The 19,762-nt window shown below is 37.5% G+C and overlaps 1 protein-coding gene across 1 annotated transcript in view; it reads left to right on the top strand.

The window, feature by feature from the left end:
- The first annotated feature begins 846 nt into the window (after nt 1-846).
- The window catches only part of RXFP1 (relaxin family peptide receptor 1), a 61,309-nt gene continuing 42,393 nt past the window's right edge, over nt 847-19,762 (top strand). The window contains exons 1-3 of the mRNA XM_012783595.3: nt 847-979; nt 14,060-14,152; nt 17,595-17,700. Coding sequence (XP_012639049.2) covers nt 14,116-14,152; nt 17,595-17,700 — 143 coding nt within the window. The 5' untranslated portion in view covers nt 847-979; nt 14,060-14,115. The remainder of the gene's footprint in view (nt 980-14,059; nt 14,153-17,594; nt 17,701-19,762) is intronic.

Raw genomic sequence — 19,762 nt, 5'->3', positions numbered from 1 at the left:
GCTCCATCACAACGACCTTTCAGAGTTCCCTGATCCTCAGCCCAAAGCCTCTTCCTCACCACTTTAACCACCATTACTTCCCCACTCCCATCATGGGTTTCCTTTTCTTCCTCCCAAGCTCAGCTTAAATGGCACCCTTTTGCAGGGGCCCCCACTAACTACCCCTTGTACAGAGCCCCAGCACCTGTTTTCTTCCTTTTTGCAGCTCTAACGTCTAATTGTCTGCTGACTTGTTCAATGTATCTTCCCCACTAGACAGAGATCCAAACTCCACCCAGGCAGGAACTCTGTTGCATTCAATGCTGCATGCACAAAATCTTGCACAGGGCTTCACGCTGAGGAACTGTCGGGTATATAAATAAGTACATGGCACATGCTTTCCTGTTCTCCTCTATGTCTTCTCCTTCCTCTAATACCAGACCAGCCTTGATTCCAAGCCTATAGTGAGAATACAATAGATTCCTATTTTTAAAATTATTGGCTGAAGTGTTTTTGTAGAAGAGGAGGATGGGGCTGACCTATAATGTATGGGCAGACATTTCATTTTTTCAAAGGGAGGAAGAGGACATTCCAAGTGTCCTCTTGGAAACAGCATGAACAAAGGCAAAGAGAGGAGAATTTTGGCATCTTCTGGAAACATGGAAAAGAGTATTCTATTGAGGTGAAAGTTCTTGGAAAACAGTTGGCATCAGGACAGTAAGATGGCAACCATATGGATGGTTGTACAAACCAGGATGAGAAAGCAAAATGTTCATAAAACATCAGAGGGAAACCACTTTTTGCAATGCTTTTGTATTAACCTCCTTCAAGTGTTGTGCCCTCTCCTCTCTTTTCATCACAGTTTCTCAGGGGAGTGGACAGGATGTCACGTGCCCTCTGGGCTATTTCCCCTGCGGGAACATCACCAAGTGCCTGCCCCAGCTGCTTCACTGCAACGGTGTGGACGACTGCGGCAACCAGGCTGATGAGGACAACTGCGGTGAGTGAAGCACCTGCGCCCATGGCACGGGAAATGGGCAAAGAGGACTGAAAGTGAAGTTAGTGAGACTCTCTTAACAAAAAGAAAAGTGGGTAAAGAGAAAACTAAACTGAAGCAAAAAATATATGTTGCCTGAGGACATCTTACACTTACTTCATTAGCTTAACATATGCATTCTTTTCTATGTAATAGTATCACAACCAATATTTCAGAAAAGTAGTGATTGTGCATACAGTAAGTGTTTTAACCCAACAAACTTGCCCAGTGAAGGTCTTAGAGGCAGAAGGGTATCAAAAATTGAGAATATGGGCTCTGGAGCCAGATCGTCCAAGTTTGAACCTAGGTGAAACAATAACCAAATATGTAAACTTGAGACTATTCCTCAGTAAGAACTGTGTCTCAGTTTCCTCATTTCATAAAAGAGCTTGATAATTGTGCCTACACCAGGAGAATTTGGGAAGTAAGTGCAAAGGATTAGAAGAGGGCTGGGCAGATGGCAGGTGCTATCTAAGTGTTAGACACTATTTCTCTTTCTTGTCTTTTGTTTACTACACTTGGAAAGGAAAAGTGAGACCTCCTAAAAAAAGAAAAAGAAAATATGTAAGTGCATCTTACCTTTTAACCAACAACCATACCTATGACCTTATAAAGCCTATAAGTAAGGCTTTCGGCCAATTAGAATATCTGGGGAAAATAGCCTTCAATTTGGATTTTGTTCAAATTTCTGAAGTCTTAAAAATACAAATTTATAAAAGCACTTCAATTGCCTAGATCTGTCTCACTTGAAAAAGAAGGTCTGGTTAATAAGGTAAAATAATAAGATTTCTCACTCATAGAGAAATAAGCTATTATTTTTGGAGGACAACAACATTAATATTCAAAGTGCTACATAAATCATATACACTAAAGAGGCCTTGCCATTATCACTCCCTCAACTATTACAGGCTTGTTAGAGCACCACTTTGAAGAAATTAAATTTCTGTTAAAATAAAATAAGAAAGAGACCAGGCTTAAAATTCCCCCATCCTGGAAAAACCAACTAGGCCACGCAAGCAAAACTTAATATAGAGTATTTCTTGAATGTAAGTAAAACTTAGGTTACTTCTTTGTAAATGCCCCTGATCACCACAAACAAAACAAATCATCTCCCTAAAATGATATAAAATAATCACTTTTAACCAATCCCCTGCCATGTGGAAACCCCATGGTAATAACCAGTCATTGTGAAGGTTGAACACACCTTACCTTTTCACATGGTAAGTCATCCTACAAGACAGGCCTCTGAGCTTCTCTCCACCTGGGTTGAAGTCTTCCTAATAGTCAGCTGTACTCTCTCTCGTATGACTTACTTTTAAATTCTCCTAACTTGGTCTGATTTTATTTGTGACACTTCTCAGTTTGGAGCACTGTCTCTAGGTGGTGGCAGTCACTCAAGCATGCCCACACTACGTAAGCTGGTGAGCTTAAGCTACAGTTACTTTTGATTTGGATGGCTATACATAGGTGTTTTCTTTTTCAGAAAAATAGCAATATTGTTAAGACAACTGAATATTACACAAATTTTTTTTCTATTTTTTTTTATTTCAGCATAATATGGGGGTACAAATGTTAAAGTTACATACATTGCTATTGCCTTCCCTCCCCCCTCGAGTCAGAGCTTCAAGCGTGTCCATCCCCCCAACAATGCACAATGCACTTATAATGTATATATATAAACCCATCCCCTCCCCCCCACCTGCCCGACACCCGATACCTCTAACCTTTGCTAGGTAAAGGCAAAGTTATAAAATCTAACCAAAATGTTATAAAAAAACAACAACAACAATTTTTTTAAATTAGATGAAACTGTTTCATCTGCCAACCACTTCCCCCTCAAACTGTTGGCAGTTCAGATGGCGAGTCCTAGGCAGGGCGACAGGAGAGCATCCCACCAACTGAAATGGTAACAGGAAGCAGGAGAGGAGCCTAGTAGGTGCAGCAAAGTCACCACCAAAAGTAGGATCTCAGTGAAAGAAAGTTTGGAAATGCTAGCTTTAATGCTAGGTTTAAAGAGGGCAAGTAGCAAAAGTAGTGATCCTTGCAGTAATAATCTTTAAAATCATGCAAATTTCTCAGGATTCGCCAGTAAGCAAATGCAGATGGAGGCAATAAGGCATTTCAGTTTAGAGAACAGTTTCAGGAGACTTGGGCTTAAATTCTAGCTATAAAGAGAGGCAAAAATGGCTGTTTTCTATAAAAAGGGAATAATAAGAATATCTGAATCCATGGGTTGTTAACAGAATTCAATTTAATAATGTATCTAAGATGCTTAGCAGAGTATAGGGGCTGTGGACTGAATGCTCGTGCCCCTCCCCCACCAAAATTCATATGTTGAAACCCTACCCCCTAAAGTAACAGTACTGGGAGGTGAGATTTAGGAGGTAATTAGGAATAGATGAAGTCATAAGGGTGGAGCCCTCAGAAATAGGATTAGTGCTCTTATAAGAGTCCCTAGGGAGCTGATTTCCTTTCTTTGCATTGTGAGGACACAGTGAGAAGATTGCTGTCAAACCAGAAAGTTGACCCTCACCAAACACTGAATCTATCGGCACCTTGATATTGTACTTTCTAGCTTCCAGAACTGTGAGAAATAAGTGTGGTTTTATCCTGCACTCTCCAACCCTGGGGCCACAGAACCAGGAGGTGAGTGGCAGGCACGCCAGCGAAGCTTCATCTGTGTTTATAGCCGCTCCCATCCCTTGCATCACTGCATAAGCTCCAACTCCTGTCAGATCTGTCAGATCAGTGGCAGCATTAGATTTTCATAGGAGCAGGAACCCGACTGTAAACTGCGCATGCAAGGGATCTAGGTTATGCTCCTTAGGAGAATCTGATACCTGATGATCTGAGATGGAGCTGAGGGGGTGATACTAGCGGTGGGGAGCAGCTGCAAATACAGATTATCGTTAGCAAAGAGGTTTGACTGCACAATAAATATAATGAGCTTGAATCCTCCCCAAACCATCCCCCTGCACCCTGGTCCATGGAAAAATTGTCTTCAATGAAACTGGTCCCTGGTGCCCAAAAGATTGAGGACTGCTGGTTTAAGCCACCCACTCTATGACACTTTGTTATAGCAGCCTGACATGACTAAGACAACAAGACTTAAAATTAGCCATTAATAGATGTTAGGTTGTGTATTATTTTGCTGTAGCTACTAATATATTACAAACTTAGTGGCCTAAAAAGTAACCATTTATTTATCTCACAATTCTTGGGTTATATCACCATTTGGTTTATATCACCATTTGGTTTATATCACCATTTATATCACCATAATTTGGGGTGGGCTGTGCTGAGATCAGCCAGGCAATGCTTATAGTCTCAGTTGGACTTTCTCATGCATCTGCAGCCATCTGTGGATCAACTATGTCATGATGTCTGGGCCCTTGACTGAGTCCTTTATTCACCACTGTCAACATTTGAAAACCCCTATGTCTAGTTTTAGAAAAATGGGAAAAATTGTAATTCACCCTTATGAAGATATTTCTGTGTAACAAATAACTATTTCAATCTGTTACTGATTTTTTTATGCCAGAATCACATAGCTGTCTTGAAATTCACCTAGACCAGTGGATCTCCAAAAGTAGTCCTGAGGCCAAATCCATCAGCATCACTCAAAAAGCTGTTAGAAATACAAATTCTCAGACCCCATCCCAGACCTACTGAGTCAGAGTTCTGCTGGTAGCTCAGCAATCTGTTTTTCAATAAGCACTTCATGTCATTCTGATAAACACTAAGTTTTGAGAACCATTGACCTAACCCCAATGAGCAGAAAATCAGCAATGCATGCATGCAAAATGGTAGCAACAGCAGAAATAAATTAGAATCAAGTTTTCAATATGGTATACAAGCATTCTAATTTGCTAACAAACTCCACTATTATCAATTATCTAAAATTCTCTAGTTTCTATAGGAAAGCTGACACTCTATTAGTAGCAGTCATCTAGAAATAGAAAAAATTTTTACTGTGTTCAAAACCTCACAGATGACTTGTTGCTGCCCATGCATGAGTAGGCTGGAATTTTCCAGGAAGGATGACAGAATTTTATCACCATTTTTAGAGTCCAGGTGATTAAAAATTATGAGATGTAGTTATTTCTGTTTGTCTCCCATTGCTTTATTTCCTTTGCCAGCTGTAGTTTTTTTCCTTCATTTTAGAGTATCTGGATAATTTATGCTCCCAAGGCTGTTCATTTTTAAGACATTCATATTTAAATTCTGTTTAATGCCGATTAAATTAAGTCAGTAAGTTGTTTCATTTTGGCCTCGTGCATATCTGAATAAACAGCATGAAATATATTTGTAATCATGTAAAATGTAATGTCTTAATACAAATTCAAGAAAATACCACAGTTAAAAAATAACTTTTAGCGTGATCACTTACAACTTAAGTTATTGTCAAATAAAATATCTTTTTTAATGGAAAGGGGAACTTTTTCCTCAATCAAAACTTTTAAGGTATGTCCTACAACATAACTCCAAAAACCTCTCTCTTATTCTCTTAAGCTATTTAAAAACTGACACCAAGAATGGTTATTAAAAAGGGAAAATAATTCAAATGGAAATAGTGGAAATAAATTTGAGGGAGTCACGGAAAAAAATAAAACATTAAGTGAATTAAACTGACTCCCCATATGTTGAACTATAATATGAACTAATAATGTTCAGAAAAAAACTGCTGCTTTTGTGTTATCACAGCACTTTAAACAAGTACTCTTGAGTATTCGGTCCTAGTCTTCCTAGAAAACCCCAAAATAATTTCTCTATAACTGAACAATTTACGAAATATAAAAAATAAAATATCTCAGTACAAAGAGCATTGAGATATCAAACCACTGGACATTTTTCATGGACACAATGCAAGCAAAATCAATAGATTTAAAATGTTTTTCAGTTGAATTCACAGGAATTCCTTTCTTTCTAAAATACTTAGGCAATATAGAACTTAAATACTTATACAGACATACATATGTCAAAATTGATTGCATCATTTTTATAATAATTTTGATTTTGAGTCATAAACTTCAATATACAAATGTACAGATTTTTGTGTGTTATGCCACTTGATGTAATTTCCATATAATTTTAGTATGTTTTTTGCCATGTGCCACTAATCAGTTTTCATCTCTACTCATACCTGTCACAGACACATTCAAACAGAGTAGAAGAGTAGAGGTCCAAAAAAAAGTTTAAAGTCATCAGAGCAGTGTTTGGTGTGGTAATAACAAACCAAAAAAACTTGCAGTTTTTCAGCTAGAACTCTCAGATACTTGGGAGAATACATCTAGGTAAATACCAATAGAAACTGATTTTTAAAAGTTGCGGGTTCTCACTTAGAAATCATCTATGTCCAATTTCCACTAAGTGCAAACTCAGTAATAAAAATGAAATGTTAAGGTAGCATCAAAATTCTCAGATGCTACTGAATTAATTCACTACATTTAGATTTTTATTTTAAAAGAAACTCTTTGCATTTCCAGATTAGAATTGTTACTATTCCTCTTTCTCTTACAAACAGAGGGCTGTACAAACAAGGCTTACCCAACCTCATCCTGGAGACAGATTGAATTGTTCTATTGGGAAGACCTGAGTTCTGATGCCCCTCCTCTGTCTTCTCGTACATGAGCACTTTAGCAGCCTTATCTGCAGAAAAGGGATAAATATGTTTGCCAGTCTGTTTCCATATTACCATTTCTTTTTTTTTTTTTTTTTTTTTTTTTTTTTTTTTTTTCACATTTTACAGATGGATATATTACCATTTCTATAACCCACTGGGGAAGTGAAAAACCTGTTCTAGTACATTTTGGGGTGGGGTAGTGGGTTAGTAGCTGCCAAAAATTCATGTTCACCCAGAATCTCAGAATGTGGCCCTATTTGGAAATAAGGTCTTTGCAAACATAATGAAGGTAAGGGTTAATATCACACTGGATTAGGGTGGACCCTAAATCCAATGACAGCATCCTTGCAAGAAACAGAAAATGACATGCAGAAGTGCTGGAGGGAAGAAGGCCACGTGAAGACAAAGGCAGAGAGTGGACTTCTCCTGCCACAAGCCCAGGATCACCAGGAGCCACCAGAAGCTGAAACAGGCAAGGAAAGCTCCTGCCCTCAAGCTGTCAAAGAGAGACAGTGGTGCCAAAAAAGTTGGGGACTTCTGCTGACAGAGCTCTTTACATGTCCCTAGGTTACCTCAAGAAAAATCAGAGAATCAAATTTCATCAGGATAATTACTGAAGTATAAAAAAACTATTCAGCTCACTACCCCCATACATCCTTAAAATATTAAGGATACAGGATTTAAAATATAGAAACACATATACCAAAAGCCATTTTCTTAAAAATGCTAACTTCCCAACTTTGCAGTTTTGGCAACATTTCCCACATTCTATAATATATTCCTGCCTTCTGGCAGAAGGAAGTAATCGGTAGGATGAAGAAAATGCTTCAGGAAGGCAGGAAGGCAGAAAGGAAGGTAAAAGCTAATTACTAAAAAGCTTGTTTGTTTGAAGATGTTGCTATTTTAAAAGAGATCTCTCCACAAGATATATGCTCTAACTTAGGGAAGTATCAACAAGTTTGTCCTATTTCTTCCTGCTAGTCTAAAATTCTCCACTTCTATCCTGACATCATCTTCCTTTCTCCTCCTTTCCCTCTTCCCCCCTCTCACTGTGACACACACACACAGAGAGAGAGAGAGAGAGAGAGAGAGAGAGAGAGAGAGAGAGAAAGAGAGAGAGAGAGAGAGAGAGAGAGAGAAGGTACAATGAAGTATAGAAAATGAGAGAGCAAGAATAGGATTGAGAAAGATAAGCATAAACTGCATCTGCATCATCTGCATTTGTTGAACTAAAATGTTGCAATGAAGGCCAGGTATAACTCCTTAAAATAGAAGATTGAAAGAGAGCAATAGTGAGAACAAAGGATTAAAGAAAGTGCACAAAGCCCACAGTTTTAAGCACAGCACTATCTATTAATGGTAAAGATGCAGCAAATTGAAATAGTGCATTTGTAAAAGCTTGGTTAAATATAGAGTCTGCTAGAGACGCAGAGTCAAAGAAAATCAGCATCTCTGGCTGTCACCTAACCTCCTCATCTCATGAATTTCATAGCAGCAATGAAACACTACCCACAAGACAGGTCTGTGTTCTTGAATTCTGTCGCCTCACCTCATTTCCATTGCCGTGTCTGGAATTCTGTCGCCTCACCTCATTTCCATGGCAGTGCCTGAGATACAGGTGGATGTGTCAGTGACAGGAACAGGAACATGAATGTGAGATGCTCCATCTGCTCCCACAAAGAAAAACAAGGCCCTGGCAGCCTACAGGGTCAACTCCCCCACTTCTCACTTGTTCTTTACAGATACATGAAAATCTTGTTCATATGAGTAATCAATGCCTCAACCTACCCAGAGCCAAATGACTTATCTACTCCCATGTTTAGTTTGGGACACTACTATAAATGTTTAACAATTCATAAAACTACTATGAAAATTTTTTTGTTTGGTAAAATTTTTTAGTAATAGCTTAATGATTTGCAATACTTTTGTTGAGTTCATGAATGAAAGTAATGATGAACTTAAATTCCAGTTAATAACTATATTCCGGTTGTTATTTAAATGAATTTTTGTCTAATTCACATATTTCTAAGAGCCTCAATAACAGAAATGAAACAGAAAACAGAAAAATAGATAACAAATAGCAATAGCTAAATATTTAAAGCCGATGTCACATAAAAGTTGGAATTCTATAGGTGGAATATAAACTGATTAAATAATTTCTTTGGCCTGGAAAAAGAAATACAAAAATAATTTTATTATTTTAATTCTTTAGCTGTTTTTGATAAGTCTCTTTCTTAGTCAAATCACTTAAACTTCTCAGGATCAATTTTTCCATCTAAAAGTGGAGATGATAACAATGATCAAATAGAGTTATCATGAGTATAAAATACAGTACCTAGTTCAACATAGAGTTCTCTCAGTGCTAATGCTAATATTCAACTTCTCTGTTAAAATGGGGGAATTAAAATTTCTCACAGAATTCTTCTTATCTTACATCTAAAGATATGAACCAAATTTATGAAAGTAAAAACTTGCCAAAGAGTCAGCAAATTCAGCAAAACCAGGAAGGGGGACAACTCAATGCCATAAACTTCAAAACCTGACAGTCAAGGAAACAAATAGATGTTTCTAGAGCCCAGGAGAGCAGAACATTACATAAGGCCCCTGACCCCATGCCCAGATGGGGGAGATTCAGGAAAATGCTGAAAAGTATCACTTCATTCCTTTAGTGGAACTATGAAAAACTAACCTATACTGAAACTCATGAGTTCAGAAAAAAATGCATAGCTTTGTCCTCCCTCATAAGATTCCACTTGAGTTCCCCAAATTAACTAAATGTTCAATCATACTTCAATCAACTGTTGATCCAATAATTCAATCAGTCTCTGTATCTATCAGGGTTTAACAGGGAAAAAAAAAAACCCAGAAACTACTCTAGACAGGCTAAACAAATTAGATTCGTAGAAAATTCTCAGAAGGGATGGAAGAGTGGGAGTGAGCAAGGCCCCCAGCAGTGCTGTTGGATCCAAGAGCAGACCACCATGGTGACAACCGAGAACTGAGACAGCTGCTGCCACTATGGTCCTGCTGCCCTGCCCCAAACACAACTGCATCCGACACCCATAAAGCTGGTAATACCTGAAATGCCCTGCCACTGCCACAGTGCTCCTATGCCTCTCACACAGCAGCAGGAAAATGACCTTGTTCCTCTCTTCTACCAGCCAAAGTACATGGGAGAGCATCCCAAATCCTGGCTGTAAAGATGTGACATGTTGTTTTAAGCTTCTCAGTCTCTGTTCCACAGGAACACACCAACGAAGGGGGAGTCGGATAGAGATTGAGTCAATCTACAGTGTACTCCACTACAGTCCATTGCGGTTGTGTGATACTACAGCATGTCCCTCACAATCTGTTCCTTTGGCAACTTAACATCCATATGCATTGGCCTCTCAATCTCATTAGTCTAAGCCAAAATTGAGTTCAGATTTCAGTCAACAATCTAGCAAACTACAGCTTGAGCTAGCACCCTGGATCCAGCAACTCCAGCAGGTATGATACCCATATTAATTAGCTTTGCTCAATCTGAAATTATATTTCTGCCTCGTGGTCTTGCACTCTTAGAAGCCATTTTCACACAAATTGCTTGTGGTTTTGCTTACATAAAAGAGCAAAATCTTTTGTGTCTCAATCTTCTCTTTCAAAGTCCAGTTTGCACTTACCTGCTGAGGTGTGCTGGAACCCGATTCCAGTTAGGACAGGTTGAGAAGCAAAGAAGTATGGTCATGAAAGGGACTGAGGAGAGTTGGCAACTTATTTACCTCATGTAAAGTATCCAACGTGTCTTCAAACTACACTAACCTCATCAGACAGGAAGAGTCTGCTTCTGCTGGCAAGGGAGGTTCAGTGGGATGGGGATTTAGGGTCCTGGAACTCAACTGAGCACACATATGATTCACAGGGTCCCTCTCTTTCCAAATCAGTGTTTTAACATTCACTGAAAAGATGTGACAAATTGTGAATTTGACTTGTATTATAACTTCACAACCCAATGGATCAAATTCTGTATGATTCTAGGCTACATCAATCCTGACCTAAGACCACAAGAGATAAAATATTACCTTAATATAGTCATGGAAGCTCCCTGGTTCTCTGAGTTTTTATTAATAAGAGCTGATAACGTAACCTGAGCTTGCCTTTTTCTTTCTTTATTCTCTCCAGAGTCATCCCACTTCACAGTCCTTGAAATTTCTCATTTTCATTCTAGTGATTTGTCATAGCAACCACTTTGCCAGAGTCTAGCCTTCTAATAGGCATATCACTCTAGAAAGCCATAGTGATGATTTAAGTGACTTTTTGTGTCACTGTATGCCATAAATTACAAGAGTCCTATTCTCTAATGGTAACAAGATTGTCCTTATCTTCAAAACCAACCAGGTCACATAACCAATGTTTCCATCCTTGAGAGCATGTTATCTGCAACCCCTTCTGGAAAGAGGAAACAGAAACCACTCTAGATATTTGGGGGAGAATACTTAAGAACAAAAGAGATTTCATACATCAAAGAATGTGTTTATAGAATCATTTTAAAGGCTATAGAAGTAGGCGTCAGAGGTGAGGAATATACCACCATAGTTGCGAGCCCAAGATCAAGAGGCATTTGCTGCTGCTACCACTGCTACTGCTGATCATCTCTTTGTATCCATCACGCTGGAACCCAGAGGCTGGCTGCAATAACCACCCCAACTTCCTCTAGATACCTGTGAGGCTGGTGTTTACAAACTTCAAGTCTCACCTGAGTGTATCCAATTGGTAGAAGCTTATCTATAACAAGTACCTTAGCTGCTTGGGGTCTGCAAAACATAGACTTAAGTTACCAACTTCTGTAGAACAAGAAAGCATTCTAAACTGAAGATAGAATAGAGGAGGAGCAAACACTCAGAAATCCACCACAGTCTCAGAAAGTTATATTCTCTATTTGGCTATATATGCTCAGTCTTTCAAATTTCTTTTTCCGTATACTATATCTCTACCTAAGGTATCATCCAGTGCAGGATGTTCAAGGTCAAGCAGGCAACTTGAACTGGTTCCTGGGTGTTCAATGGCTGATATTTGCTGGTTTCTAGGGTGTTGTGCCTTGCCCACTGACTTACTGATGGCCTGGAATCCCGTGCTGAACTCTGCAGCTGGTAAACTTGAGGCACATCCCTTATCTCTCTCTGAATCAAGATATTAATATCATTATGCTACTTAGCCAGTTTTGTTTATTTTGAAAACTTCTGTAATAAAGAAGTTTTAAAACTAACAAGGAATGCTAAATAAAGAAGAGTGTTATAAATACAATGTTTAAATAATCTATCTTCTTGCGGATTTTTCACTTTTAGTGGGACTTGTAAAAAGATGTCTAATTTACAAGTATAGGTAACATTTATGTAAAAATAACTTTCCTTTCCCAAACATAATCTTCACGGAGGATTTAATAAACTGTGGAAAAACAAGAGAATAGCCTCGAGAAGGGGGGAAATCATGTAAGTTATACTTGGGTCTGAGTGTAGTCCAATAAACTTAACCTTTGTGTTTGGGACAGTTTGATTGATTGTGTGGATCATTCACAAATCCAGAGAACTTATGGAATAATAAGCATATACAGGAAAAGATAATGAGTTCTACATTGGCAATGTTGAGTTTGAGGTGCCCATGGCAAATCGAGCACATATTCACCAGTAGAAAAAGTGAGGGCTGAAGATATAACCTGAAAGTCCACTGATTAGGGTTGAAACCATGGGTATGATGAAGTCAGTTTTACCAAATCCACACAACTAAACAAGGTTGTACTATCTGAACTCAAGTCTCAAATACAAGCTACACATAGATGGTGCAAACCCGGCTCACCACGTACTGTTTACCAATTTGTCCGAGTCCAGAGGGAGACAGAACACACTCACACGCAACAAGTCACATGAACCATGTTTATTACCTATAGATGGGCAGCAAGAGACAAAAGAAGCCTAGGATCCATTGTAAGCTGGTGCCCCAAGACTCGAAAAACCTGCCCAGGGCAGATGGATTCTTGACTTCGTTGCACCCCACTTGCACTGTAGCTGAGAGACCCTAAAAGACAGCCGCCCTGGGTTATATACCTCAGGGGCAAGGTGACTCACTGGGGAATCTTTGAAGGACATCCTGCTTCCAGAGGAAGTTCCTCCTCAAAGGGAGAGACAGGAATAAGGCCTGAGTGGTTTAAGGTAGTTCTTCCCTATCTCAGAATGTTGCATTCCCAGAATATTTACTGTTGTCCTTGAGAACTGCAGCAAGAAATGGTGGAGAACTGAGTCTATTCAAGGCCATCCTGAAAACTGTCCTACATATGGCATTTTATAAAAGCAGAATGCTAAATTTAATAACTTACAGAAATAGGGCAAACTTTCCTAATTTCTCCCTCTGTGTATATGCTTGGGCATCCTTAAGGAGCCCCTGCAGCATTTGAGAAAAGAGTTAGAATCGCTATAGAAGATCACATTCAAGGGAATGAGAGTGATACTATCTGCAGAGATCTCAGAGAAGCTGCTCCTGCATCCCTACTCGCTAGTCCCTTCTGCCATGTGACTGGTTTCATCGTCAATTATGTTTCAAAATAACTACAAGACCATAAGGAATTTTGTCAGAAAAATTTTCTTTTTTCACCCCAAATGGAGACTATTATTATTTTTTCTGTTTTGTTCAAAAGTGATATGAGTTTAATATAAAAATCAGAAAATACAGATGAGAAAATATATAAGCACCCAGAGAATAATCATGTTAAATACTATAGCGCCTTTATTTAAAAAGAAAAAAAAAAAAGAAATGGGATCATGTTGGTCATGTTTTTCTTTTTTAAATTTAATCATCATGACCATTTATCCATGTTTATACATCTTTAGCATCAGTTTTAATGATTGAAGAAGATTTAGGGAAACATAATTAAAATGCTAAAACTGTGTGCTGTATGTAGGCATGTCTAAAATGCTGTTTCTTAAAGCGTGGTTCAAATACTGCTTGCTGCAGAAATATCTACAGTGCTTGTTTAAAATATGGTATACTTTAACTAAAAGAGTGGAATTGGAATGTTCCTAACACCAAAAAAATGATAAATGCTTGAGATGATGGATATCCCAATTATGCTGATTTGATTAGAATCCATTGCATGCCTGTATCAAAACATCATATATCTCTACAAATATATACAACTATTATGTACTCATAATAATTAAAAATGAAAATTTTCTTTTAAACGAAGACCAGGGGGCCCATCCCAGACTTGAGAAATCGGAATCTCCAATGTGGGGGCCCAGAAATTCACATTTATAGCAACTTCCCAAATAATGCTTATTTCACTAAGTTTGAGACCCACTGACTTATTTTAAAGAAAGGACGTATTTTCTTCCCCAACATACCAGACTATTTCAGTTTTCTTGAACTTTTTTGCTCTCTTATTTTTATTTTAGGAGACAACAATGGATGGTCTCTACAACTTGACAAATATTTTGCCAGTTACTACAAAATGACCTCCCCCTTTGAGGCAGAAACATCTGAGTGCTGTAAGTAACCAGAGTGGTTGTCCCTTTTCCATGAGTTCATAGTAAAACACTGTGCTTTCAAAGGTTGGATCCAACTTTAAAAAAGAAAAAAAGGTAATTATAGTTTTCCAGTTGTAAACTCTACTGTAGTCTTAATTTGAGAATTTTACTTCAAAATGACTCAGGAATCTTAACTGTAAAAGTAATAAATCATGTCAGGTATTGTTGTGAACAAAATTAATGTGAGCCAGTCAGGGTTGCTGTTTTATGTTTGTTCCCTTTTCACAATCACTGATAACTCTGCTGTAAAGGATTTTAATGTTTGCAAGTGAAAAATCTTCTGGAGTCTAAGCTGTATTCTATAGCTACAAAAGCCTCATCAATTATAACCTGCCATGTTTAATGATATACTGAAAACTTACAAAATCACTGCAGGGGAAGGGTATAAACGTATACAGGGTATAAACGTAAAGATTAACTCTATAATATTTTATATGAGGAAGATATATGAAAATAACTCCTTTTAAATAAATTTTTTCTATCCTAATAAATTAGGCAAATGTAAATCTTTGTTTTGGAGCTATAATTTTGACCTTACCTTTTTAAACCCTTGGTCAAAAAGCAAGGGGTGGGGGAAGGAATCCTTTACATACTTTTTCCTGTATGTTCTACCACAAATTATAAAGCCTAGCTTTTTTTAAAATGTTTAATATTTTTTATTTTCACTACTCAAATGAAATTAAAGAAAAAGCAACTAACAATCCCCAATTTAAGGGGATATACATCTCACAGGTTGCTTAGCAATCTATCTCAGCATCTTCCCTGCCTCCCAGAGGATGGAGCTCAAATAATTTGATTATTGAAAAAGCTAAAAGCTTCTGGGAAAGGCAATAGTTAATAGGTATAATTTAACTGCTTATATAATAAAAAAATGAATTAAGCCATGTTATCTCAAAACATAGTTTTTTCTTTTATTGTATATTATTTTCTTTTCATTTCCTGAATTGTAAATGAATCTTATGTCTCACCTTATTCCTGAAAGGATTTTTAGCAACTTTCAATTAAAATATAGCTACTAACAGACTTAAATCATTAATGTGATATAAAAGACAAAAAATAAGTAGTAGAAAGGGGAATGACAAGGATATAAATTACATAAGAAAATCCTCTTTGTGAAAAGTTCAGTACTACATCCAAAGCTTCATTCTCAATTTTGTAGCCATTAGGTCAAAGAGGGAAAATAATGGGTTACATAACTTTCATAGTCTAGTTTGTAAAGCAAAAACAAACAAACGGGAGGAAAAAAAGATTAAGACAGCAAGGGAAATAAATTTTGCCTGATCCTGCACTCTGGAAGAAATTTGTCACAAGTATAATTGCGTAAAAGAAATGGAGCAATGCAATAAATGATGTATAAAAAAATACAGAAGTAATTTTTTCATCTGTACTTAGCAAAGAACAAATATATAATTTTTAATTAGAGTACTTTAAAAACAATCTGGGGGGTCACAACTAAATATCTTTCTCAAACTTGAAAGCAGTATAAAAATAGAATCACAAGTGTATAAAATTTGAAGGTGAAACTTAAGGTTCCTAGTGTGCCACTTTATTTAAATCAGATTATTATAGAGATTTATTGGAAATTAAACTAAGAATGGCTTACAAAGATTTTTGACTAGACAAAAGAATGTGAGGAGTTCACATTTGTAAAGTCACATCTCAGCAATATTATGGAATATGTAATATCTGTGATTAACCAATGCATTAATAAAGTTTGGCTACACATCCTATTCTACAAGGCAACAGTTAGAAAAAGCTGTTCCTCTGGGACATCTGGACACAGTCTGCATCGACTTTGCCTGACCCCTGTAGACATTTGAGTCTGTAACCCCTGCTATATAGTTTAGGGCTCCAAAAGTGAATGAGGAGGGGAAACATTCCTCATGGCTCTCAGTCATGATCCATTCCTCATCAGGGAAGGAATCAGACTACATTTAGTGTACTGAATGGTAATCTCATTATACTGTTTAGCTATATGGATACATCATTGCAAGTCTCTAATAGACTTTAGATATATCGAATCACATCCTTAAGACTATCCCTGCAGCCCCACGACGTGGCCAGAGGCATACATCTCATTATCCCTCTCTTTCCAACATCAGTGAAAATAGAATGCTGGTGCAGAAAAATGTTCATTCTCATAAATGAAGTTAGACATCCTTCACCCATACATAAGCCAGAGGAAGATTATTTTAAAATATCCTGGCCAGGTGCAGTGGCTCACACCTGTAATCCCAGCACTTTGGGAGGCCAAGTGGTTGGCTTGCAGCCAGGAGTTTGAGACCAGCTGGGCAACACAGCAAGATCTGCATCTGTACACAAAAATTTAAAAAATTAGCCGGGCATGGTGGTATGTGCCAGTAGTCCAAGCTACTAGGGAGGCTAAGTCAGGAGGATCACTTGAGCCCAGGAGTTCGAGGCTACAATGAGTTATGATCATGTCACTGCACTCAATCCTAGGCAACAGAGTGAGACCCTGTCTCAAAAAAAAAAAAAAATCCTTTGAAGAACTGAATTTTCCTAAAAAAAATTCTATCAACACCACCACCTGTGTTTAGTTCTCCTCTTTCTTGCTAGTTAAAAATGACTTAGAACAAACACATTTGTATCCCCTTAATATTTTGAAATTAAAAAAGACTTAGTCCTCCTTTAAAGGTTCTGATTATGCTAAATAAATACTTAATTTTTAAGGAGCAATTCTAATATAAGCATTAAATACTATCACTCACTATCATCTCACCCTTGGTGACGTAAGAGCAGATGTTTTCATTCATTTTGTAACAAATGGAGAAGTTTGCAATTTTTTTTTTTTTTTTTTTTTTTTTTTTTGAGACAGAGTCTCACTTTGTTGCCCAGGCTAGAGTGAGTGCCATGGCGTCAGCCTAGCTCACAGCAACCTCAATCTCCTGGGCTCAAGCAATCCTGCTGCCTCAGCCTCCCGAGTAGCTGGGACTACAGGCATGCGCCACCATGCCCGGCTAATTTTTTTCTATATATATTAGTTGGCCAATTAATTTCATAGTAGAGACAGGGGTCTCGGTCTTGCTCAGGTTGGTTTTGAACTCCTGAGCTCAAACAATCCACCCGCATCGGCCTCCCAGAGAGCTAGGATTACAGGCGTGAGCCACCACGCCGCAGGGCCAAGTTTGCTATTTTAAAAAGAAAATGCATGGGCTGGCAAATGTGTATATTTCCAAATGTTAATGGTCTAGCTTCATTTTAAGAGGAAATTAAAAATAAACTTTGGAACCTTAATTTAAAGTGTTGTCCAACTTGCTTAAGTAAGACATGATATGCTTTTGTGCTAAATAATTTTCTCATAGCTTTTCATTTCTTTCTTTTCATTACCCTCCTTTCCTGGTCCCTCACTGTCATCATGCCTTGCTACCTCCGCTTTACTCAGTGGTTGGTTCTGTGCCCGTGCAATGTTTTTGCCGAGGTCTAGAGCTTGACTGTGATGAAACCAATTTACGAGCTGTTCCATCAGTTTCTTCAAATGTGACTATGATGTAAGTAGAAAAGAATGGCTTCATCCTGACAGCTAGAAAGCACCTATAAAATTGTATTGTAATTAAGATTATGTCATTATTAATAATATATTTTTATTCAAAGATGATGTCATTGTTCCCAGGTCACTTATAGTGAGTACTGATGTTTGTTTTGCATTTACTAAATACTCCACTCTACTTTAAGTTATTACCTATATTAACTTATTTAATCCCTCATAACAATCCTATGAGGTATGTGGTATCACCATATTCTTTTCTAAACAAAGTATTTTTTTCTATTTCATCAATTGTACACGCTACTAAAGAAAAAAGATTGCTAATTAAACAGTTACATAGAGCTTTCCTGTTACATAGAACTTTTACTTGACATTTATTGAAAGAGCTCTTTTAGAATTTATTGGACATAAGTTTTAGTACTCTCTTATGTATAAATTTAAAAAGAAAACAAGTAAGATAAATTGGATAAACTATTCTCAGAACTTCACGTTTAAAATCTAACTCTTCTGAATCACACTTTTGCTCAAAGATGTTGATTTTTTTCCTAATTCAAACTTTGTGTATAAAAGAAAATTACCCGCATAATAAGTGGTTTGTTGATTTCTAGTACTTGTGGTTATTGGTTTCTAGTACTCATTTGAATTGAACCAAACTTCAGCAACACAAACACACATTTGGCTGAAACTTTTAAAAAGAAATCAGGGGAAGACGGATATTTTAATCCAATATTTTTTTCTGAGTTGTTTTTTTTTTCATCCAGATGTCTTAGTGCCTTGTGACTCTAACTTTTGGGTATATGAAGACAAAATAGGAGCAATTCTTGAATTTACAAATGTGGCAAGGTTTACCTTTTTCAAACCAGACCACATAACACAGCAACTCAAATGCTCGACATGGAAGGGAGGGAAGAGCCACAGCTCAGAGTTCCTGTAGATAGTGGTACCATCAAATGCACAGAATCTTGAGTGCGTACCCAGTTTATGGCAGCCTAGGAATATGAACTGAGAACATTGGCAGGGTTTTCCAAAGGAGGTTACATTTCCACCTGAACTAGGGAAAAGAAGCTCTTCAGCATTCTATCCTCTTCTTGCCTCAGTGTGGCTTTTTTTCATAGCAATTAGTCCTACTAGAAAACAATAATACTCCCCCACAAAGAAGCTAAGGTCCTGTGGAGCATTTCTCTTATTTAAATTCTAGCTGAAAATGCTAGGTATAAGAATGTATGATGATTTCGTTCTATTAATATTTTCAAAGAAAAAAATCATTATTGCCCCCTGCCACTGCCTGTATCAAATTACGACAAAATCCAAATTAAAGACTACCCTGATGCTCCCAGTCCCGTCTTTCATTTTCCCACAAGTAAGATTTAAAACCATTCTTCAACAATTCAATCAACCCCTGTAAAATCAAGGAGCAGAAAGAGAAAGGTGGAGGAACAGTATGGAGTAAGGCAATGACTAACTAGAGAGGGAAGCCCACCCAAAGGGAGAATAATTTAATTGGATTAATTCCAATTTAATTTTTAAAAATTGCTCTGGTCTAATACACACATAAAGAGATGTGTGTGCAGGCCTGTGGCCCACCAGTTTTCAAACCCTGGCATAAAGAAAAAACTGGACCAGGTCCTCGTGAACAGTTGGCTATAAGAAGGCAAGGAAGGAGGAGTAAAGGATGACTCCAAGGTTTCCCTCCAAAGTCATAGAGTGAGCTAAGAGTTGGAGGCAGGAAATGAGGAAGACTAAGACTTTAATGTTAGATTTTTTTTTTTCAATTTGAGATTAACAGGTCACTCAATGGAAATTTCCAACAAGTATTTAAAGTTGTAGGAATAGAATCTCAGGAATTTATGGCAACAATATTTTATTTTATTTTTTGTTTAGAAATACATTCTCTTGTGTTTGGGGTTGAGCCACTTGATTCTGGTTGACCATTCCTGGCTCAGCCTCATACCTTGTCCCAGTCTGTTTGTCCAATTCTACAGGGAGAAAGAACTCTAAGCTTTATAGCAGATACATTAAAAAGTAAATACCAATTTCATTACTAAATTCTTTCCAGATTTTGAGTT

The sequence above is a fragment of the Microcebus murinus genome, chromosome 15 (genome assembly GCF_040939455.1).
Source record: "Microcebus murinus isolate Inina chromosome 15, M.murinus_Inina_mat1.0, whole genome shotgun sequence".
NCBI classification, from domain to species: domain Eukaryota; kingdom Metazoa; phylum Chordata; class Mammalia; order Primates; family Cheirogaleidae; genus Microcebus; species Microcebus murinus.
The sequence above is the reverse complement of the archived record's forward strand: the minus strand, read 5'-3'. Positions and strand labels throughout refer to the sequence as shown.